Raw genomic sequence first — 22,625 nt, 5'->3', positions numbered from 1 at the left:
CAGCCTGGATCCTCCTCTAAGATGTAACCACCACCCGATTCCCTGCACTGCTGTGAGTTGTACAGGTTAGGCCTATTTGTATGGTTGCTGCTCCATGAATTACTGGGTACACATAAAATAATATATCCTATGTCTCGGGTTTGTTTGTTTTTAAATCAGACACACGTCCATTTTCATAATGTAACAATGATCCTGCGTAACAATGATCCTGCTTAACGCTGAATTACGTAGTGCTCCACCTCCAAAGAACACATCGTTAAGCAGGGAGTAAGAGTAAATGCATCAACTGATTTTTATTTTTTTTGGATTTTTTATTAAAAGCCCTTCGCAAAGAAACACGCTCTTGATAAACCGATTCCAGGATTTTATTTGCTTTGAATGTTCCGTGTCTTAGTCCATTTATGGGTATAGATATATTCTGTTTTGGCACCATATCATCTTTATAGTGCATGATTCAGTTGCTCTTTTCCAAATTCTGGATAAACCCATGTGTTCAATCCTCATACCTATTTCATAATGCTGGCACAAAGATTGTATAATCCTCCTGTAGGCTGCCAACTAGATGTTGGCAGTGCTGAGTTTAACAATATAAATGCAAGTGGTCTTGTAATAGATACTGACTTGCTGGAATCTGGTCTGAAGTTGTTAGTACAGGCAGTCCCTGGGTTACGTACGAGTTCCGTTCCTGCATCCGTCTTTAAGTCGGTTTTGTACGTAAGTCGGAACAAGTACATCCAGTATTATTTAGTGTCAGTTAGTCAAACGTTTGTCTTAGTATATAGTATGTATTTTACCTTTCTATGCATATAAAACACTTAAGAAACATATGTATTCCAATAATTAAACCACTGAATTGCTTAGTAATAATTGTAGCTTTTATCGGGGCAGGGCCTTTCAAATGCTCCATTATTCTCACTTTATCTGTTATCCTTTAAAATTGTTCTGATTGTTGACCGACTGTAGCCTAACGCTTTTCCAATGATCGATGGCGTTTCACCTCTTTCCAAGCGCTTTATTATTTCTACTTTATTTTCAATTGCGATTGCTTCCCGTCAATGGAACAGAAACACTGCGGGCGGAGTGTCCCAATCTGTGCCGGCTCCCGAGGTCCGCTGGGTCCTAAGAACCACAGCACTGAATTCCCCGGGTCCTAAACTCCACTGCACTGAGACAGGTTAAATGGGGCGTGGGGGCTGTGCTGGGTTTGGGTATTTGATCATCCACGATATTCCGCGTGGGAATTTAAACTGGAGGTGGCAGTGATTTTGTTTGCGAGGTCGAGTTGCGAGCTGGGCATCAACCTGGCAGGGGAACGGTCTGTCACTAAATTGAACTTGGGAACCTCTGTTCTCGAGCACGGCGCTGAATTGGGGGGTGGAGGGTGCAGGGTCGGGGTGAATCTTACTAAGAAAAATTTAAGCCAAATACAAAGTTAAACACTCAGCACAGTGTTAACGGCAACGACTTAATATGGCGGACAGCGTCGTGATTCGACTTAAAATTCGACTGTGCAGGAAGGCACAGAGTCGACTGTACTTCCTTAGAAGGTTGGCGTCATTCAATGTCTGTAGTGAGATGCTGAAGATGTTCTATAGGTCAGTTGTGGAGAGCGCCCTCTTCTTTGTGGTGGCGTGTTGGGGAGGCAGCATTAAGAAGAGGGACGCCTCACGTCTTAATAAGCTGGTAAGGAAGGCGGGCTCTGTCGTGGGCAAAGTACTGGAGAGTATAACATCGGTAGCAGAGCGAAGGGCACTGAGTAGGCTATGGTCAATTATGGAAAACCCTGAACATCCTCTACATAGCACCATCCAGAGACAGAGAAGCAGTTTCAGCGACAGGTTGCTATCGATGCAATGCTCCTCAGACAGGATGAAGAGATCAATACTCCCCAATGCCATTCAGCTTTACAATTCAACCGCCAGGAGTAAGATATGTTAAAGTGCCGGGGTTAGGACTCAATGTATTTAAGTAAACTACTTAAGAACTTTTTAAAAGCTATTATTAATGCTTTTTGAGAGAGTGATTTAGATACATATCATATTTTTACTGAGTTAAGTATTGGATGTAATTAGTTTTGCTACAATAAGTGTATGGGACATTGGAAAAAAAATGTTGAATTTCCCCATGGGGATGAATAAAGTATCTATCTATCTATCTATCTAAAATGGCGGATGGCATCGCGATCTGACTTAAAATGGTGGACAGCGTTCTCCTTCCTCGTTCGTAAGCACGAGTTGTCTGTATGTCGGACGTTCGTAACTCGGGGACTACCTGTATAGCATCGGCTACTGATGCAGTTTCATTTTATGGCAAGCTTGGGACCCCAGCTGTTGTGCACTTTCAAGAGGAAGTGCAAACTATTGTGGCCACGTTTGGCTTAAATGTAGTACGTAGGTTTTCAGTGTAGGAGTTTTGCAACACTGTGTATTTAGTATAGTCAAATCAGATTTTTCGAGAACCTGTTGTATTGGTTGAACATTTTGTTGTAAAGGTGTATTTTATCTTCAGCTCACAAATGCAATTTTATGTCAATGTGAGAGAGAGAGAGATTTTTTTCTCCATGCAATTTAAAAGACTTATCTAGCCACAGTGCACCTCCAGTGCGTCACTTATTGTCGGTGTGTAATCAATTATGTGGACTGAGAGTTCCTAACTATTTTTATGCCATGGACTAATACCATTACGTAAGGGTCTATGGACTCCAGTTTGGACCCCTAATGCAGACCTCCATTGAAGTAAAAAGCAATGTTTGGTGTGTGTTTGAGAGGGACATTTTAGTCAGGGAGCGGTGAGATTTTACTGTCCTTGTGGTGGCTAGGGAGTTTAGAAATCTTAATCTTTGGTAATAAACTTCTAAACTAAATTAGTGTCCTTGGGGTTAGTACAAAACTAATCAAAAGACAGAGCAGATGATGGTGAACTGTTGTTCAAATTGGAGATGTTTACAATGCCGTGGAAATGATTATAAATAGTGGGAAGTTACTGTTCTGTTCTGGGAAGTACCGTAGATTCCGGACTACAGAGCGCACCTGATTAAAAGCCGCTGGCTCTAATTTTAGAAATAAAATCAATTTTTTAATTGTACAGGCCGCACCGGATTTTCGGCCGCAGGTGTCCCACGTTGTAATATGAGATATTTACACAGAAAGATATTACACGTGAGGATTTTTTAACTTTTAATTAAATCCATATGGTAACAAAAACAAATACATATTGCAAATGCTTTTTTTCGAACCGTGCCCGTAACGCGGCTACTTTTAAATATACGTTGCATATACTTTACTGAACAACATTCCAATATCTCCTAACGACTGGTAAAAAATATATATACTGCAGCCTACCAGGAAAAGTTATTGATCGCCTTTAACTTAAAAGCAGCGTTCGCTCAGATCCAAAGCCGCTCGCGTAATGCGCTCCCTCCCTCCGTCCCGTTTTATCGCAAACTGGCATTTTTCCCACAAGACGCGGCGAAACCGGGTGTGACGTCATAGCATCCCGCGATGTAGTACAGAAAACAAATATAGTTAAAACACTTCTAACTTTAACTAGAAAATGAATTACTAAGCGAAAATATTATAAACTAAATAACTGCCATAAAGGCAGCACAATGCTTTTCTTCGAGTGTTTTCCATGTTGATGAGGGTGAGTACAAATGACTGATTTACAATAATTTAATTGTGAAAGTGCGCTTGATTTATCGTACAATTTCATTGGACCTCTGTGAACTACTCATCAATTTTATTGGTCTACTGTTATGAGGCAAAATGTTTACGAGGCGGCATGAAAAAAATCATGTATTAGCCGCTCCGTTTTAAAGGCCGCAAAGTTCAAAGCTGTTCAAAATGTGGGAAAAAAGTAGCAGCTTAAAATCCGGAATCTACGGTACTCTTTTGGAAGCATGTTAAGATCTTGCATAGGAATTATTCCAATTATACCAGAATTGAGGAACAATTCATGAAAGGAGTCTGGAGAAAGGCATCAGAGTACAGCTAAGAGTAAATTCAGGGGGCAGAAAGGGGAATTAAGACCTCTCTGGCAGAATATTAATGTGGAATCTTCGAATATTCTATATATGCTAAGAAGAAAATGCTAACTAGGGATAGAGTTGATCCTCTTGGATTCCATGGGATAGTTTGTGTAGAACCATGGGAGTTGGGTGAGGTCTGAAGTGAATTCTCATTTTTATTAACTGGGAAGAAGGACAGGACGGCGAACGACTTCAGGGACGAGAACAAAGATATCCCGAAGCATGTTGATAACATGAAGGTAGTGGTGGTGGCGGTGGCTGTGGAGCTTGTAAAGCTGGATAAATCCCCAGGGTCTGTATCCTAGTACATTGTGAGAAACAATGGAGGACACTGGCCCTGGCTGAGAGTTTTCTCTCTGCATTAGCCACAGGTAAGGTGTTGTAAGATTAGAGGATGGTGAACATTGTGACTTTGCTTAAGAAAGACTGAATTGACAAGCCAAAGAATGATAGGCTGAAGAGCTTTGCCTCACTGGTGGAAAATTATTGTAAGGGATTATAAAGGACAGGTTTTATTTGCATTTGGAAAGGCAAGAATTGATTATCGATAGTGAGCATCACTTTTTTTCATATGAGATTGTGTCTCATGAATTTTTTATTTATGCTGTCACAAAGAGAATTGACGAGAATGGATATATGTGTGCTTTAGCAAGGCCTTTAATGAAACATAGAAAATCTACAGTACAATACAGGCCCTTCAGCCCACAAATCGAACATGTCCTTCCCTTAGAAATTACCTAGGGTTACCCACAGCTCTCTATTTTTCTAAGCTCCATGTACCTATCCAAAAGTCTCTTAAAAGACACTATCGCATCCACACCACAGTCGCTGGCAGCCCATTCCACGCACTCACCAGTCTCTGCGTTTTTAAAAAAACTTACCCCGACATCTCCTCTGTACCTACTTCCAAGCACCCTAAAACTGTGCCCTCTCATGCTAGCCATTTCAGCCCTGGGAAAAAGCCTCTGACTATCCACACGATCAATGCCTCTCATCATCGTATACACCTCTATCAGGTCACCTCTCATCCTCCGTTGCTCCAAGGAGAAAAGGCCAAGTTCACTCAACCTATTCTCATAAGGCATGCTCCCCAATCCAGGCAACATCCTTGTAAATTTCCTCTGCACCCTTTCTATGGTTTCCACATCCTTCCTGTAGTGAGGCAACCAGAACTGAACACAGTACTCCAAGTGGGGTCCGAGCAGGGCCTTATATAGCTGCAACATTACCTCTCGGCTCCTAAATTCAATTCCACGATTGATGAAGACCAATACACTGTATGCCTTCTTAACCACAGAGTCAACCTGTGTAGCAGCTTTGAGTGTCCTATGGACTCGGACCCCAAGATCCCTCTGATCCTCCACACTGCCAAGAGTCTTACCATTAATGCTATATGCTGCCATCATATTTGACCTACCAGAATGAACCACCTCACACTTATCTGGGTTGAACTCCATCTGCCACTTCTCAGCCCAGTTTTGCATCCTATTGATGTCCGGCTGTAACCTCTGACAGCCCACCACACTGAGGTCCCATATGATGGGACAGTGGAGAAGGCTGGAATATATAGGATCCAAGGTGATGTAGCAAATGAGCTATAGAATTGGGTGGATAGGAGAAGGAAGAGGGTGGTAGTGGAGATCTGGTACCAGAGGTGTGGAGTAGCAGTTGGTATGGTGTCCTGTATGCATGCTTGCTTTCACAGCTAAGGCAGTGAGCATTGGAGTTGGGACATCATGTGACAGTTGTACAGGCCATTTGTTAGGCTGCACTTGGAGTCTTGTGTGTGGTTCTAGTAAAGTGTGATTAAGCTAGAGAAGGTGCAGAAAATATTCATAGGAATGCTGCTTGGACTGGACAGTTCAAAGTACATTTATTATCTAAAAACAATCCCATCTGTAGATTCGTAGAGGTCCAGAGTTATTCTGTCCAACTCATCCATATCAGTATGGTGTCTACCTGAGCTAATGCCATTTAAAGTTTGAGATTGGATAGGCTGGCATTATATTCCCCGGAGTGCAGCAGGCTGAGAGATGGATTTATAAGAGGTTAATAAAATTTGAGGGCCCTGAATAGGGTAGATGGTCGGCCTTCTCCCCAGGGTATCTGACACTCAAACCAAAGAGCTATTGGTTTAATGAGGGGGGGGGGGGGGAATGAAATTTAAAGGGGATTTGAGGTGCAAATTTTCCCACTGTGGTGTACATATAGACGAGCTGCCAGAAGAGGTAGTCAAAGCGGTTGCAATTGCAATATTTGAAAGACACTTGGACATGTGCATGGATGGGAACAATCCAGAGGGATGTGAGCCAAATGCAAATCGGATTAGCTTCGGTAGGCACCGTGGCCGATAGGGATGAGTGTGGCTGCACACTCTTTGAATCTCTTATGAATCTACAGATGGGATTGCTTTTAGAGCTGAATAATTAGCTGATAACCAATTACGAAAGGTATGTACAATGAAAAGCTGGTTAATTTAGCACATTTTGTTAATAGGTGGCAAAAATTTAAGGTAATTTGCTGAAGAATCAGATGGCAGATGAGAATTGGGAATTAGGAGTAGAACCGAACAAGCGTCTGACGGAATCAGGTAGCAGGGAAGGGTTTTTAAAAGGAGAATAGTGAGCAAGTTATATTTCAGATAGAAGCAAGAATATATTGTGGTCAAAGTTCCAAATCGTGCCTTTTTACTTTCATTCTTTTTGTTCTGTGGTACTGCAGGGGAAGTTCAGAGTTGCAAGAAATACAAATACAGATTTGTGATCATTTAAGGAGGCTCGAGGGGCAATGTGGACCATTCGAAGTGTGACATAAAGTGTATGAGGAAACTTCTGGACTTAGGGGTAGCAAGGATACCAGGAAGCATTGGTATAACCCTGTTAGTAGTTGGTGTATTTGGTAGTGAAGGAAACATGTAGGACTAATGGATATGTTTGGGAAGAATTATGGTGTGATATGACAGAGAAAATTTGGATGAATACATGAGAGTTAGACCATAGTGAATTGACCCTAGGCATGGTGGTTTCTGTTTGTAGTCTGGGATGTGGCGGGGTGGTGGGGGTTGTTGGGGAAAGGAGTCAAGATAGCTAGATGGATCCTTGCAATGTTAGCACTAGAAGTCCTGGAGCTCTTTTAACTTGTTGATGGGGACAGTAGGAGCACGCAAGAAATTGTTGATCATGGAAGAAGGTGGTCAGTTGGATGTCTATTCTGTGGAGTATCATGCTAGCTGAAAGGGTGTTTGGTAGATAAAAGGGAAAAATGTAATCCAACCAAATCTGGTGCAGCCATAGCTACATTAATATAAAAGTTGGTGTCCCTTGTCATGGATAATGTTCACTGTCTGAGAGAATGACACACTGAATGTAGATGTCTGAACTGAGGTTGATGAAATCGTTGAAAGCAGCCAGATATCAATTGTTTTTTTAAAAAACTGCTAGAGGAACTCGACTGGTCAGGCAAGACAGTTTTACTTGAAGTTTTGGGACTTTGTGTCAGGTTGAATTGTAATTGGGAGTTACTATGTTTAAAATGGAACAATTTTACTTAATTTTGCTGAAGCATATTGGCTTTATTGTTTAGAGCAAAATTGAATTGTACTAGTGAACTGTGCTTGTTACAGGTCGTGTGCAGTGAAATAAATCAGCTCTTGCATTTGTATTTAGCTTTATCTTTTGGCATACTTTCAGAGAGTGAAGGAAATTGTGATACATGCATACACATAGCTAGATAACAGATTATGATAATACTTAGCAGCCACCAGTCAGTACAGGTCCAGCTTCATACGTTTGCTGCCCAGATCACTTGCATTGGGATGAGAAGCACTGTCGTATCTGAGGAAATACCTAAGGCAAGATCATGAAATTATTACAAAAGCATTGAAACTTTTTAGTAATGGGTATATGAAATCAGAGCAATAATGAGATTGCATGATTTATGCTACATTGGTCTTTGGCCAAAATTGTGTCTGGAGCGCACTTTCATAACTGCAGAGATGAGAATATTATTGGCTGACATGGTAAATACTTGTCCTCCTGTGTTCCTATGTTCCTATCAAAAATAATTGCTGAGTTTAGAAGAATAAAAGGTGATCTCATTCATATATAAGATTCTGAGGAGAGAGATCATGGTGGTCTGTATTTCATGATGTTCCACATGTGGGAGAACCTCTGAATGAAGGGTCATAAGTAGAAGATGTGGGGATGGTCATTCTCACGGAGGGTTGTGAATCTCAGAACACTGTCCTACAGAGGGGTGGAGCCTACATCATTGGAGATATTTAAAGTAGTAGATACATTTTGAAAGGTCATGAACTGCTACCAAAGCGATGATGATACCTGGGTAGATCAGCTATGACTATGTTGGTCATTGGTTCAGGCATGAGGAGCTGAGTGGCCAATTTTGATTCCTATTCTTAGGCTGCCTTTTCTGTATCTTTAGTGAGGTGTGTCTGGTGTCACTGTAGTTTACCCAAGTCCTCTAAAATCAGTACCCAGATACAGTCGGCCCTCCTTATCCGCGAGTTTCGCATGCGCGAATTCAACCAACCACGAAGCGAGAACACCTGGAAGTGCTCCTCCAGCACTTGTTGTTCGAGCATGTACAGACTTTTTTTGGTCATTATTCCCTAAACAATACAGTATAACAGCTATTTTACATAGCATTTTCATTGTATTAGGTATTATAAGTAATCTAGAGATGATTTAAAGTATATGGGAGGATGTGCGTGCGTTATTGTGGTTCAGGGTAGAAAAAAATTGCAAGTTCTCTTACTAAATAAGTCGGAACAGGTACATCCGGTATTACTTAGCATCAGTTAGACAAATGTTTGTCTTAGTATATAGTATATATTTTACCTTTCTATGTATATAAAACACTTAAGAATGTATGTTTCAGCGCCGGGTTTGGGAACGGAAGTTCTCGTGTTCGATCCAGTGACAGATCACTCCCTAGTGTGCTCTTCATCTGTGCCTGGTTGATGTGGAGGATCAAAACCCCAAAACCCAATAATTAAACCACTGCATTGTTTAGTAATAATTGTAGCTTTCATCGGGGCACAACCTTTCTCACTTTATCCTTTAAAATTGTTCCTATCGTTGACCGACTGTCGCCTAACGCTTGCATTTCTGCTTTTTCCGATCGCTTTATTATTTCCACTTTATTTTCAGTCGTGATCGTGATTATTTTCGTGAACAGAAACACTGTGGATTCGGAGCTGTGCCGCCGGGTCCTGATGTCCAGCACACTGAGACAGGTTGTTAACTTCAGAATAGTTGTTACCTACTCACAATGAGTCTGGCATTTGGAGGGGGGTAAAAAAAGAGAATTTACAATTTTCACTGCTACACTTCATTGCATCCTTCAAGATCTGGTCACATTTTGAAAGACTTCTTAGTTTCTTTGAGAAGTTACGGGTAACAAAATTAAAAACAGTCCATCTGCTGTCAATGATGCTATGAGAGTTAGTTATCTTCCTCTTGTCTGCATCCATGTTGTAATTCCCATTGGTGTTTAACCTTGGTTGGAGTATGTTCTTCGAAGTCCGGCCTAGCAATTCACGAAACCCATTTCTGCATGTACGTTCTGGTGCTGTGGTATGCTTCTGAGATGTTTGAATCCTGAGGCACACATCCTACAAGAAATGGAGGCTGGTACAATGTCCAATGAGGAGTCACAGCAAGTGGTCTGGCCTCCTAGAGGCACAATTAATTTTGAATGGGCATCTCTTCCTATGCGTCAGTTAGCTTTAGATGGAGTGTAAAGTGAGGTGAGAAATCCTTTGACGGAGGGGAGAAGCAGGAGAGGGTATGTTACTTAAATGTACTCATGGACAGGTTCAGGGAAACACGAGGAGAAGATTCACACACAAAATGCCGGAGGAACTCAGCAGGTCAGGCAGCATCTATGGAATGAACAAACACCTTTTGGGCCAAGACCCTTCTTCAGGACTGGACAGGAAGGGGAAAGGTGCCAGAATGAAAAGGTGGGGGAAGGGGAAGGAGTATAGCTAGAAGGTGATTGGGTAGGAAAGGTAAAGGGCTTGAGAGGAAGGAATCTGATGGGGCAGGGGAGTGGACCATGGGAGAAAGGGATGGAGAAGGGGCCAAGGGGAAGTTGATATGTAAGTGAGAAGAGGTAAGAGGCCAGATTGCGGTATAGAAGAGGAAAGGAGGGGGAGGAAAATTTGTCAGAGTGGGAATCTGAATTAAAATGTTCAGCTACCAGGAAGTTCCTCTGTTAACTGATGGACTGGAGGTGCTCGAAGACACACTGCCGAATTTATGATGGGTTTCACCATTGTAGAGGTGGCCTCGTCGGGAGCAATGGACACAATAGATTCCAGCAGATTCGCAGATAGAGTTGCCTCACATGGAAGGACTTTTTGGGGCCCTGAATGGAGGTGAGGGAGGAGGTGAATTTGGCTGATTACAGTGAAAAGTGCTGGGAGGGACGAATGGACAAGGGCATCACGGAGGGAAAGTGCGGTGGGGTGGGTGTTTAGTGGTAGGATCCCTTTGGAGATGGCAGAGGTTGCGGAGAATGATGTGTTGGATGCAGAAGTTCATGGGGTTGATAGGTAAGGATGAGGAGTGAAGATAGTTTTGAAGATAATTAGTGTTTTGATAGTTTGTCATATTTGGATTTTTTTTAGTGATCTCTCCTGGAGCATTACAGCTGGGTAGGCAAAGAATCTGTTCAGTCCAAGTTAACATCTGGTGCCAGAGATCCTCAGACACGTTACTCTAATCCTACTGTCCCATGCACTGATAATTGAAGCTCTAGCATTCACTTGTACAATTTGCCTGGCCTGTTACAAATGCATCTTTTTTTAAAATATTAATTTATCAAACAGTACACTTTCATTCAAATTCAGGCTTATCTTCTACATTAATTCATAGTCAGATAATGAAAACGCAGGTAGCCTTCTACACAATATCAAAGCTACTGATTCTACAAATGCTATACAGTCGGCCCTCCTTATCCACGAATTCTGCATGCGCGAATTCAACCAGCCGCGAATCGCGAAAACCCGGAAGTGCTCTTCCAGCACTTGTTGTTCGAGCATGTACGGACTTTTTTTTTCTTGTTATTATTCCCTAAACAAATCAGTATAACAACTATTTTACATAGCATTTTCATTGTATTAGGTATTATAAGTAATCTACAGATGATTTAAAGTATACGGGAGGATGTGCGTGGGTTATCGTGGATCGGGATCGAAACAAATCGGAAGTTCTCTTACTAACCGGTATTATTTAGCATCAGTTAGTCAAACATTTGTCTTAGTATATATATATTTTTTACCTTTCTATGCATATAAAATGCTTAAGAACGTATGTTTCAGCGCCGGGCTCCAGTTCAAAAGAATGACAGACCGCTCCCGAGTGCGCTGTCCACCGTGCCGGGTTGATGTGGAGGATCAAAAACCCAAAACCCAATAAGTAAACCACTGTGTTCCTTAGTAATAATTGTAGCTTTCATCGGGGCAGATCTTTTCTCACTTTATCCTTTAAAATTGTTCCGATCGTTGACCGACTAGCCTAACGCTTTTCCAATGACCGATGGCGTTTCAACTCTTTCCGATCGCTTTATTGTTTCCACTTTATTTTCAGTCGCGATCGTGATTATTTTCGTGAACAGAAACACTACGGATTCAGAGTTCTGATGCCGGGTCCTAATGTCCAGCGCACTGAGACAGATTAAATAAGATCTGGGGTTCCACTGGGTCCTAAGGTTCACCGCATGTTGAATAAGGGACTTGAGCATCCGTGAATTTTGGTATCTGTGACGGGGCCCGGAACCAATCCCTTGCGGATAAGGAGGGCCGACTGTACTTCAAAATTGGAAGTTGTCAGTGGCACACCTCACACAAGACGGCATTTCACCCCAGGTTCTGAGCTGGTAAACTTCCCACCCGTGTTTCATTTCTTGTATGCTTAGCACAGCAAAGGATGATTTTTAATATTCAGTGCCTCTGTTGTGTCTCCATTTGACAAATAAACCAATAAAACCAGGCAGTGCACATGAAAAGCTGGAGGAACTCAGCAGGCCAGGCAGCATCTATGGAAAAGAGTACGATCAACATTTCAGACCAAGACCCTTCATTAGGACTTGGAGCCTCCACTTCTTTTCCTCCAGTCCTGATGAAGGGTCTTGGCCCAAAACGTTGACTGTTTACTCTTTTCCATAGATGCTGCCTGACCTGCTGTGTTCCTCCTGGATCTTGTGTGTGTTGCTTGGATTTCCAGCATCGGCAGACTTTCTCATGCTTGTGGTTGCCATAAATACTAAGTAATGTTTGTTAGTTTCTGTACTCTCCTGAAAGCTGCATGCCTTGCAAATGGTTTGTGAAGGTGCTGTTCCATGTGCTGTGTTGCGAGGTTGAGCACAGGGTAATGAGGTTTTCAGGGAGTTGGTATTGCTGTCGCTGTTGGGGTGAATGATTTGGAGAGGAGTCAATGTAGAAGAGTTTCTCCTAACCTGGATGTGAAGTTGGATTGAGAACTGCTTTGGGTGTGTCCCTGCGCCAGGTTCTGGTTGCTACCTGATGCTTCGACACCAGCCCAGGTAGTCTGGGAAGCCCGAGTGACAGGCCAGAGGCCAGGGTTGGGTTGGTTTCTCTCACTCTCTTGCAATGTTCATTCCTCTCTCTGACGGCTGTTGTCTCTGCGAGTTTCACTGTGTTTTTGTCCCGCTAATGTGAAGAGCTGAGATCGAGGCTTGGGCCCGCTCCAGGGAGCGGATTGAAGCACCCGTTCTGGTTTGGAATGCTCTTGTTTGCTTCTATTGTTTACATGATGTGTGTTTGTTTTTTCCTTTTCTCTGTGCAGTGGCCTTTTTTAAAATTGGGTTCTTTGAGCCTTCGGTAAGCAAACAAATCTCAGGGTTGTATAATTTATACATTCTTTGATACTAAATGTACTTTCAATCTTTGAACCATATCTGTTCCCCATTCGTGAATCATTGCACTACAACCAGGCACATTTGCCACAACCATTACCACTGGTGGTAAGGCTGATCCTGGCACGTGTATAACAGCAGCCGGAGTCCCAGAGGCAGTGCTTTAACCCCAGACAGGTAGAGAGATATGAAGTCCTGGCCCCCATGTGGTCAGGTGGGTACTTGTGCTGCCAGAAGGTGAATGGGAGCTGGTCTGGTCTGGGCCAGGCCAGGCCAGGCATTGGAATTGCCTCGGCAGTCAAAGCCGCCTGGGGCTCACCAGACGATTTGGTTTGTTTCAGGGTCCCAGGCCATATTACCACAAAGGAAATCTGAGCCTGCAGTTCTGCATGATTCGTACCCTGCTAAAATGCCCCTTGTTTGGTTCCACAGAAATTGTAATCAGCCAGCAGTCAAAGATGAGAGTCAGGATTACATTCATTATCACTGACATCTACATCGAGAAATTTGTTGCTTTACAACATCAGTACAGAACAAAGATACACAGTTAGAGGTTACAAAATAGAGGTGCAAAAAATAAATATCGAAGTGTTCAACGGTTCATGGACCGATCAGTTATCTGATGGCAGAGGGGAAGAAGCTGTTCCTGATCATTGACTATGATTCTTCAGGCTCTCGTACCTCGCTGATGCTGACAGACAGCATGTCCAGTTATAGGCACCGAAAATCCAATTGGTCAGCTGTACAGTTACCCCACTGTAATTTCTACTTGCCAGCCCTGAAATGATCCACTAATCATGAGGGATCGTTTTTAATAGTTACAGTAAAACTATTACGGATCATTCTCCCGAATTAGAATGCTTTGAGGATGTTCCCCATGGGGGATGTAAAAGTTACTTTGGATTAGTGTTTATGTTTACACATTTTCTTTTAAACAAGTATGATCTTATGAAGTGCAGTCAGTTACAACACAAGTATCCACAATAATACACCACTAGTATCCGAGTATTTTGAATGATGAGAAGCTTAGATTTGTAGCTATTTTATTAGTATGGTGGTGGGGTTGACGGTGTGGACAGTTGTGAATGATGTAAATGTGCAGTAAATAGCAAATTAAACAGACCACACCCTCTGACCATTTATGAATATTGGCCAAAGTTTGTTTAGGATTAAAATGCTGAGGTGGATTGAATCATTATTTACAGTTAGAATGTCAGGATAGATTCAGAGCAGCAGTTCTCAATGAATTTGGTATTACACTGGGAAGATCAGAGTAGAGTTGCGATAAGTGAAAACAGATTTGATAATTTTAACTCTGGTATTTTCCTGCTTTGTGAAATTGGGGACATTTCATATTTGGATTGAAGGGGGCAGTGGAGAAAAATTGAATGTTTTGAGATCCATTCTGAAAATTAAAATTGTCTGCATTGAGTTAACACGTGTGTGGCAGAAACCCTGGTGTCTAATTCATTGGGTCTCAGTAGCCATAACAATGATGCAACATTTATTATGCATAGAAGCAAACTTCGCTGTGGTTGTGTGCGTTTTATATGAATAGATTCATAATGGACTTCAGGAGAAAATCAGCTTGCGTTCTGACTACCCAGTGCACCTTACTTAAAAATTTCTTGATTTCTACCAGTTTCGACTTCAAAAATAAATTGGTTAACTCTCAACTGCTCCTGAAATTGCTGAGCAAGCGTTTCAGTTGCATCAAAACTACCTAATTAAATCTCAATGGTCCCTCTTGTCGATGGTCTAAGGATCAACTTCACCAGAAATGCCTTGCCCAATCAACTTTGCAAAGTGCTGCTCAGGAATGTGTGGGGATTGGTATCCAGATTTGGAGAAGGATCACACACAACTGTCAAGGAACAGCCTGACCTAGTGTTCATAGAATCTTGCCTTTTGGCCAATGTGTTGAATCTTTTCATCACAAGTTCTGTCCTTGGGCCAGGCTGGTGGTGGCAGCAGCATGGTAGATTATGGTCAGGAAGAAGCAGTTATGAAACATTTCTCTTGCACAAGCAAGGAAAATTCTTTATGACCAACCACTGCCCCTCTGCTGATGAGCTGGTGTTCCAGCGCATTGAACGGCTTTGAAAAAGCACAGAATGCACACTGGATGGGAAACTTGAGTAGCTTCGTAGCTTCATTTGAGTAGCCGGTTTGTCTGGGGCAAATGGTGAGTTAATGTACATCAGTGGTTCCCAAATACTTCTGGGTTATCACTCCCTGAGCACAACCCCCTCACCCATTCCGGCCATTACATCAGAACTGTAAAGAATTTTGATTAACAAAGCACAGTGAAAGACAATAAGAATGGTAAATTCAAAGCAGTTATCTATTTAAAGCTATAAATAAAATTATTTCTATTTTCTTCGAAATAAAATAGTGGAAATGCAATTATTTTCAGTGAAAGAAAATAATTCTTTATTATGTTAAAAACTATTGTCATGAAGAACTTTAGAACATATATTAGTAGTCCAACTATTTACTACTCATTGCTTTTTCACCTTACGAACAGATGGATGGGGCTCGGAAACTGGAAAAATTCAGGACAATATTGCATTTAAATAGGGTTAACTTGGACAGAAATGTAGAGACAACTGATTTGAATTTGATTAAGATTCACAACATTTCCTTGCAAATGAAGATTCATGTTATTAATGGGGCAAACATGGGGAATGAAATTGGGAACTTGAGGACTGTGGGATTGTATTCTAAAGCAATTTTAAAGTACTGATTTGAACGGGTAACAGTATATGACAGATAGTACATTTCACTTCCAGAAATGCCAAAAGTTGCTGACTTTCCATAGTGTAATGTGTTATTGTCTACTTAAAAACAGATCAGAATTTATTATGCTAAACTTTGAATTAATAGCCTCATTTACCATATCTACCCTGCTCTGGTTAACATGAGAACATGCAGTGACGCTGTGTTTTTATACCTTAAACAGTGAAACACTCACCTGTACACCTGCGTCATAGTTATGGATGATTTAACCACCCCACTTTGAATGAACCAGGATTAAGAATAAAATGAATTTCTGATGATAACTTCACATTTTTTTTATCCTTTATTGGAAGTGCCTGAAGTATACTGAGGTTCTTGTCAGGATATCTGAGAAGACCTTATTTCAGAATGTTACATTTGGGTTCATAGTGACTAGTGATTGGCAAAACAACAGTTCAAAAGTATAAACAACAACACACACAAAATGCTGGTGGAACACAGCAGGCCAGGCAGCATCTATAGGGAGAAGCACTGTCGACATTTCGGGCCGAGACCCTTCGTCAGGACTAACCGAAAGGAAAGATAGTAAGAGATTTGAAAGTTGTTGGGGGGAGGGGGAAATGGGAAATGATAGGAGAAGGCCGGAGGGGGTGTGATGAAGCTAAGAGCTGGAAAGGTGATTGGTGAAAGTGATACAGAGCTGGAGAAGGGAAAGGATCATGGGTCGGGAGGCCTCAGGAGAAAGAAAGGAGGGAGGGGAACACCAGAGGGAGATGGAGAACAGGCAAACAACTAAATATTGTCAGGGATGGGGTAAGAAGGGGAGGAGGAGCATTAACGGAAGTTAGAGAAGTCAATGTTCATGCCATCAGGTTGGAGGCTACCCAGCCGGTATATAAGGTGTTGTTCCTCCATCCTGAGTTTGGATTCATTTTGACAGTAGAGGAGGCCATGGATAGACATATTAGAATGGGAATGGGACGTGGAATTAAAATGTGTGGCCACTGGGAGATCCTGCTTTCTCTGGCGGACTGAGCGTAGGTGTTCAGCGAAACGGTCTCCCAGTCTGTGTCGGGTCTCACCAATATATAAAAGGCCACAACCGGGAGCACCGGGCACAGTATACCACACCAGCCGACTCACAAACCAAGGGTGTAGCCACGGGCACCCGTATGGGTCCCAGTTATGCCTGCCTTTTTGTTGGCTTTGTGGAACAGTCCATGTTCCAAGCCTATACGGGTATCCATCCCCCTCTTTTCCTTTGCTACATCGACGACTGCATTGGCGATGCCTCTTGCACGCATGCTGAGCTTGTCGACTTCATTAACTTTGCCTCCAACTTTCCACCCTGCCCTCAAATTTACCTGGTCCATTTCCGACACCTCCCTCCCCTTTCTTGATCTTTCTGTCTCCATCTCTGGAGGCGGCTTATCTACTGATATCTACTATAAGCCTACAGACTCTCACAGCTAACTGGACTATTCCTCTTCCCACCCTGTCTCTTGCAAAAATGCTATCCCTTTCTCACAATTCCTCTGTCTCTGCCGCATCTGCTCTCAGGATGAGGCTTTTCTTTCCAGGATGAAGGAGATGTCTTCCTTTTTTAAACAAAGGGGCTTCCTTTCTTCCACCATCAACTCTGCTCTCAAACACAGCTTTCCCATTTCCTGCACATCTGCCCTTACCCCATCTGCCCACCACCCCACTCGGGATAGGGTTCCCCTTGTCCTCACCTACCACCCCACCAGCCTCCAGGTCCAACATATAATTCTCCATAACTTCCGCCACCTCCAATGGGATCCCGCTACAAGCACATCTTTCCCCTCCCCCCCCCCCCCCCTTCTGCTTTCCACAGGGATTGCTCCCTACGCGACTCCCTTGTCCACTCGTCTCTCCCCCCCAATCTCCCTCCTGGCACTTATCCTTGTAAGGGCAGGTGTAGCACTTGTTCCACCTACACTTACTCCCTCACCACCATTCAGGGCCCCAGACAGTCCTTCCAGGTGAGGCGACACTTCACCTGTGAGTCGGCTGGTGTGGTATACTGCATCCGGTGCTCCCGGTGTGGCCCTTTATATATTGGTGAGACCCGACGCAGACTGGGAGACCGTTTCGCTGAACACCTTCACTTTGTCCGCCAGAGAAAGCAGGATCTCCCAGTAGCCACACATTTTAATTCTACATCCCATTCCCATTCTGATATGTCTATCCATGGCCTCCTCTACTGTCAAAATGAATCCAAGGAACAATTGGTTTGGAGTCAGGTTGGAGGAACAACACCTTATATACCGGCTGGGTAGCCTCCAACCTGATGGCAGTGAACATTGACTTCTCTAACTTCCCTTAATGCCCCTCCTCCCCTTCTTACCCCATCCCTGACATATTTAGTTGTTTGCCTGTTCTCCACCACCCTCTGGTGCTTCCCCCCCCCCCCCCCCCACCGCTCCTTTCTTTCTCCCGAGGCCTCCCGTCCCATGATCCTTTCCCTTCTCCAGCTCGGTATCACTTTCAGCAATCACCTTTCCAGCTCTTAGCTTCATCCCACCCCCTCCGGTCTTCTCCTATCATTTCCCATTTCCCCCTCCCCCCACAACTTTCAAATCTCTTACTATCTTTCCTTTCGGTTAGTCCTGACGAAGGGTCTCGGCCTGAAACGTCGACAGTGCTTCTCCCTATAGATGCTGCCTAGCCTGCTGTGTTCCACCAGCATTTTGTGTGTGTTGTTTGAATTTCCAGCATCTGCAGATTTCCTCGTGTTTGCAGTTCAAAAGTATGTGGTCCAAGAGGGAGAAACTAAACACTGAAGAACAGAATGGGACACAGCAAGACTGGGGAATGTAGGATGAGCAGTGTGTTGCAGCTAGAATTCCTTCAGCACCCTATATTTTAGCAGATGTATCTGTAAATTACAAACACTAAACATGTGTCCTATTTGAGATGCTAACTACCGTACACATCATGCTATTGACGTCCATCTTGAGACCAATCACAAGTCACGGGGCACAGCAGCACAGCCCTTCTAGTCCATGCTAGTGTGGTTTCTGCCTAGTCCCATCTCCCGCGCCTGAACCATATCCCTTCACACCTCTCTCATCCATGTACCTGTCCAAACGTTTTTTAAATTGTCATAGAATAATTCTTTATAATGTGCTAGTGACTGGTGCACACAGGTGATGGTTGCACCTGGAAGTTTGAAGGCTCTTAGCCTGACATGTTGATTGGGAATTCTTCGGCCCTGCCTCACTAAGATGAGCATGCATTTTGATCATTTAGTCTTGCATCTCAACCTCCTTATTCTGGATTCCTCGTCAATCTACTGTGCCTACACTCATGACTCCTCAGCTTTCGTTCCAGATTTCATTCTCTTCTCTCTCTCTCTCTCTCTCCTCTCACTCAGCTCATTTATGTGTTGCTAGCCATTCAGTGTTAATCTCTCCTCCTTCCACCGCACGGAGGACTTCTGATTCCTTTTACCCAAGTCTTAATCTAACTGATTCTGTTTCCTTTGGATCATATCACTTCTCAAATCTACAGACTCAAGAATACCCTCTGGGTATTAAGGTGGCATGCACTTTTGTTCCCTGTTATACACTCCCCTCGAGTTCTGCATTCCCTGCTGTTCCCTATTGCTTTTACCAGTAGTCTGAATATTCCCCCAACTTCCATTGCCACCCCCACCGCTCATTTCCCTCATAAAATGCTGATTCGAGTTGTAACTTGTAATTAGCTGCCATGTTCTAACGATCTGCGTAACTTTGTTTTCTCTACTTGACATTTATTAGTTTACCATTTTTTTTCAACTGTAGCTAAACTATCCACAAATCCAGAGCTGATTTGAAACACAACTTAACATGTTCTTCAAGATCCTTCAAGATGTTTGTTAACTAACAATTGAATTGTCTTTATTTCTTACATTCTTCATATACATGAGGAGTAAAAAATCTTTGTTACGTGTCCGTCTAAATGTGCAATTGTAGTAATTTATAATATGTACAATAGGATAATCAATATAACGTAGAAATACACTTACGTCAGCATGAATTAAGCAGTCTGATGGCCTGGTGGTAGAAGCTGTCCCAGAGCCTGTTGGTCCTGGTTTTTATGCTGCGGTACCATTTCCCAGATGGTAGCAGCTGGAACAGTTTGTGGTTGGGATGACCTGGGTCTCCACTGATCCTTTGGGCCCTTTTTACACACCTGTCTTTGTAAATGTCCCGAATAGTGGGAAGTTCACATCTACAAATGCACTGGGCTGTCCACATCAGTCTCTGCAGAGTCCTGCGATTGAGGGAAATACCATTCCCATACCAGGCAGTGATGCAGCCAATCAGGATGCTCTCAATCGTGCCCCAGAAGAAAGTTCTTAGGATGTAGGGGTCCATACCAAACTTCTTCAACCGTCTGAGGTGAAAGAGGCACTGTTGTGCCTTTTTCACCTTACAGCTGGTACGTACGGGCCACGTGAGATCCTCAGTAATGTGTATGCGAAGGAACTTAAAACTGTTCACCCTATTAACCCCAGATCCATTTATGTCTTAGGGGTTAGCCTGTCTCCATTCCCCTTGTAGTCCACAACCAGCTCCTTTGTTTTTGTGACATTGAGGGAAAGGTTGTTTTCTTGACATTGCTGTGTCGGAGAGATGACTTCTCTGTAGGCTGCCTCATTATTATTTGAGATTAGGTAAATCAGTGTAGTGTCATCAGCAAATTTAATTAGCAGATTGAAGCTGTGGGTGGCGACACAGTCATGGGTGTACAGAGCGTAAAGGAGGGGGTTTAGTACACAACTCTGAGGGTCAGAGATGAGGGAGCCCACTCTTACCACCTGTCGGTGATCTGACAGGAAGTCCAGGATCCAGCTGCACAAGGCAGGGTGAAGGCCAGGGTCTCTGAGCTTCTTGTCAAACCTAGAGGGAATTACATTGTTCAATGCAAAACTGTAGTCCAAGAACAGCATTCTCACATAAGCATCCCTCTTGTTCAGATGTGTACGGACGGTGCGTAGGGCTGTTGCTATTGCGTCATCTGTTGATCGGTTGGGTTGGTAAGGCAAATCGTAATGGAATATATTTGGAATACATAGTTAAAAAATTTGCTGCTGGGCTGGCCACACATTTTTCAATCATGCATATGCTTTCAGGTGACAAATTCCTCAGCTGAATTCATTAGCTTTTCAGGGCTTATGCTAGGTAATTTTTCCCCCTGCGTTTTGCTGTTTTGATTTGACTTTAGAAATATGGTTTTGACGAGGAGGAGAATGTAACTATCACATGGAATGCATATGAAAGTCTGGAAGACCTCAGCAGGTCAGGCAGCATCTATAGAAGGGAATTAACAGTCAACAGTTACATTACAAGTCCTGATGAAGGGTCTCAACTCAAAACGTTGACTGTTCTGACTGTTCATAGGTGCTCCCTGACCTCCTGAGTTCCTGCAACATTTTTTGTGTGTAACCATCACATGGTCCTTTTGAGATCTGTATTTTAGAAAAGCCATTCACTTTGCTACAACGTAAAAGTTCATTTCAACTTCTATTTTCTTCAAGGTGCCAGTTTTTTCTTGATTCAGAACTGTGGCTTTGTGTTTCCCCAGGGGAGAAGATCCTCCATCTTGTTTCTGTTGAGTTGGGAATGTGACCAGATTAATTATTACTGATTTTTTTTCTCTCTATCTCTCCACTGTAGTCACATTGAGCAGACAACAACGTGGCAGGACCCAAGGAAATCAATGCCAGTGTTAAATTCAGCTACTTCAGCAAGCCCAGTGTCCATACAGCAGAATGTAATGAATACCACGGCCTCAGGTAAGCCAAGGCAATCAATATTGACAAGTAGGGAAGCAGGAAGGAAATGGGAAAAGTCCATGATAAAACACTTCATTAACCTATTTTCTGGTATCTTATTCCAAGTATGTTACTTGTAGTGTGAACTTCCATCATTCAGATTTTAATTAGTGTTTGAGAGAGAGGGGATGGAAGGCAAACTTGCAAAGCATAAAAAGTTGTGACAACCTGTAATTAACTTTTTGATTAGATTAAATGGCATAAAACTTTTTCTCTCTCCAGAATATCACTCTAAATCTCCAGAAGGCAAGTTTGGCTGCAGTGCAAGGAGGATGTAGTTGATTTGATGCCGTTATTATTTGTCTTAATTGTTGGTGCTCAAGTTTTATGCTAGGTTTGATTGAATAATGTACACACACACGCACGTGCATACATTATTTAGCTCTGAGTGGAGTTTGATTTACTAAATATTTAAGTGGAATACCTTTTGTACGTGCACTTTGATGATACAAATTCCACAACCGGGTTTATTGACAACGTTTTGAATTTTCGCTTTTTAGCAAGCAGAATGTTCAATGCTACCATAAAATTTCATGGACTTGAGTTTTGAATATTGCATATTGTAATGTATTAGGTTGCAAAGCAACTTGACCTTCACTGCTGTGCAAGGTTCTGTACTAGGGTTACTTTAGTTTGCTATACAGCAGTGATTCAAATGTATGATTAGTTGGAGTGATGTTGAAAAATGCAGAATTTTTGAAAAGTCAATGCATTGTAAGATTCTGAGAGCTAAAGGGGAATCCAAGACAATATTGCTAAGGTGCAATGGTCAAAAATAGTGGCAAATCAATCCAGCATTTGAAGTATAAGGTGATACAGTTTTTGGTGTTTCTGGGAAAGCTGAGTATTTTGAAAACTTTGAGATGGGTTCACAAGACAAGCTCTGTGTTGATAACTCCCATTTGTTTTAAAAGGTCCTGGTGTTCGGTGTATTATGAGGAGCTGTAGAATGGACAGATACTAGCATAGACAGGAGGTCAGTTGAATTGGTAGAATAAAAGGGACCTTTTCTGGTTGGCTGCCAGTGACTAATGGTGTTGCACATGGTGGATTTTAGTCTGCTACTTTTCACATTATATTTTGATGATCTGGAGGATGGAATTGCTGGTTTTGTGG

General features: G+C 42.7%; 1 protein-coding gene across 4 annotated transcripts in view; it reads left to right on the top strand.

Moving 5' to 3' along the window:
• yap1 (Yes1 associated transcriptional regulator) overlaps window positions 1-22,625 on the top strand; it is a 152,495-nt gene that overhangs the window by 47,626 nt on the left and 82,244 nt on the right. For all 4 annotated transcript variants that reach the window (XM_073043246.1, XM_073043247.1, XM_073043244.1 and 1 more), the window contains exon 2: window positions 21,352-21,470. In XM_073043246.1, coding sequence (XP_072899347.1) covers window positions 21,352-21,470 — 119 coding nt within the window. The remainder of the gene's footprint in view (window positions 1-21,351; window positions 21,471-22,625) is intronic.

This window comes from Hemitrygon akajei, chromosome 4, assembly GCF_048418815.1.
Source record: "Hemitrygon akajei chromosome 4, sHemAka1.3, whole genome shotgun sequence".
NCBI classification, from domain to species: Eukaryota; Metazoa; Chordata; class Chondrichthyes; order Myliobatiformes; family Dasyatidae; genus Hemitrygon; species Hemitrygon akajei.
The sequence above is the reverse complement of the archived record's forward strand: the minus strand, read 5'-3'. Positions and strand labels throughout refer to the sequence as shown.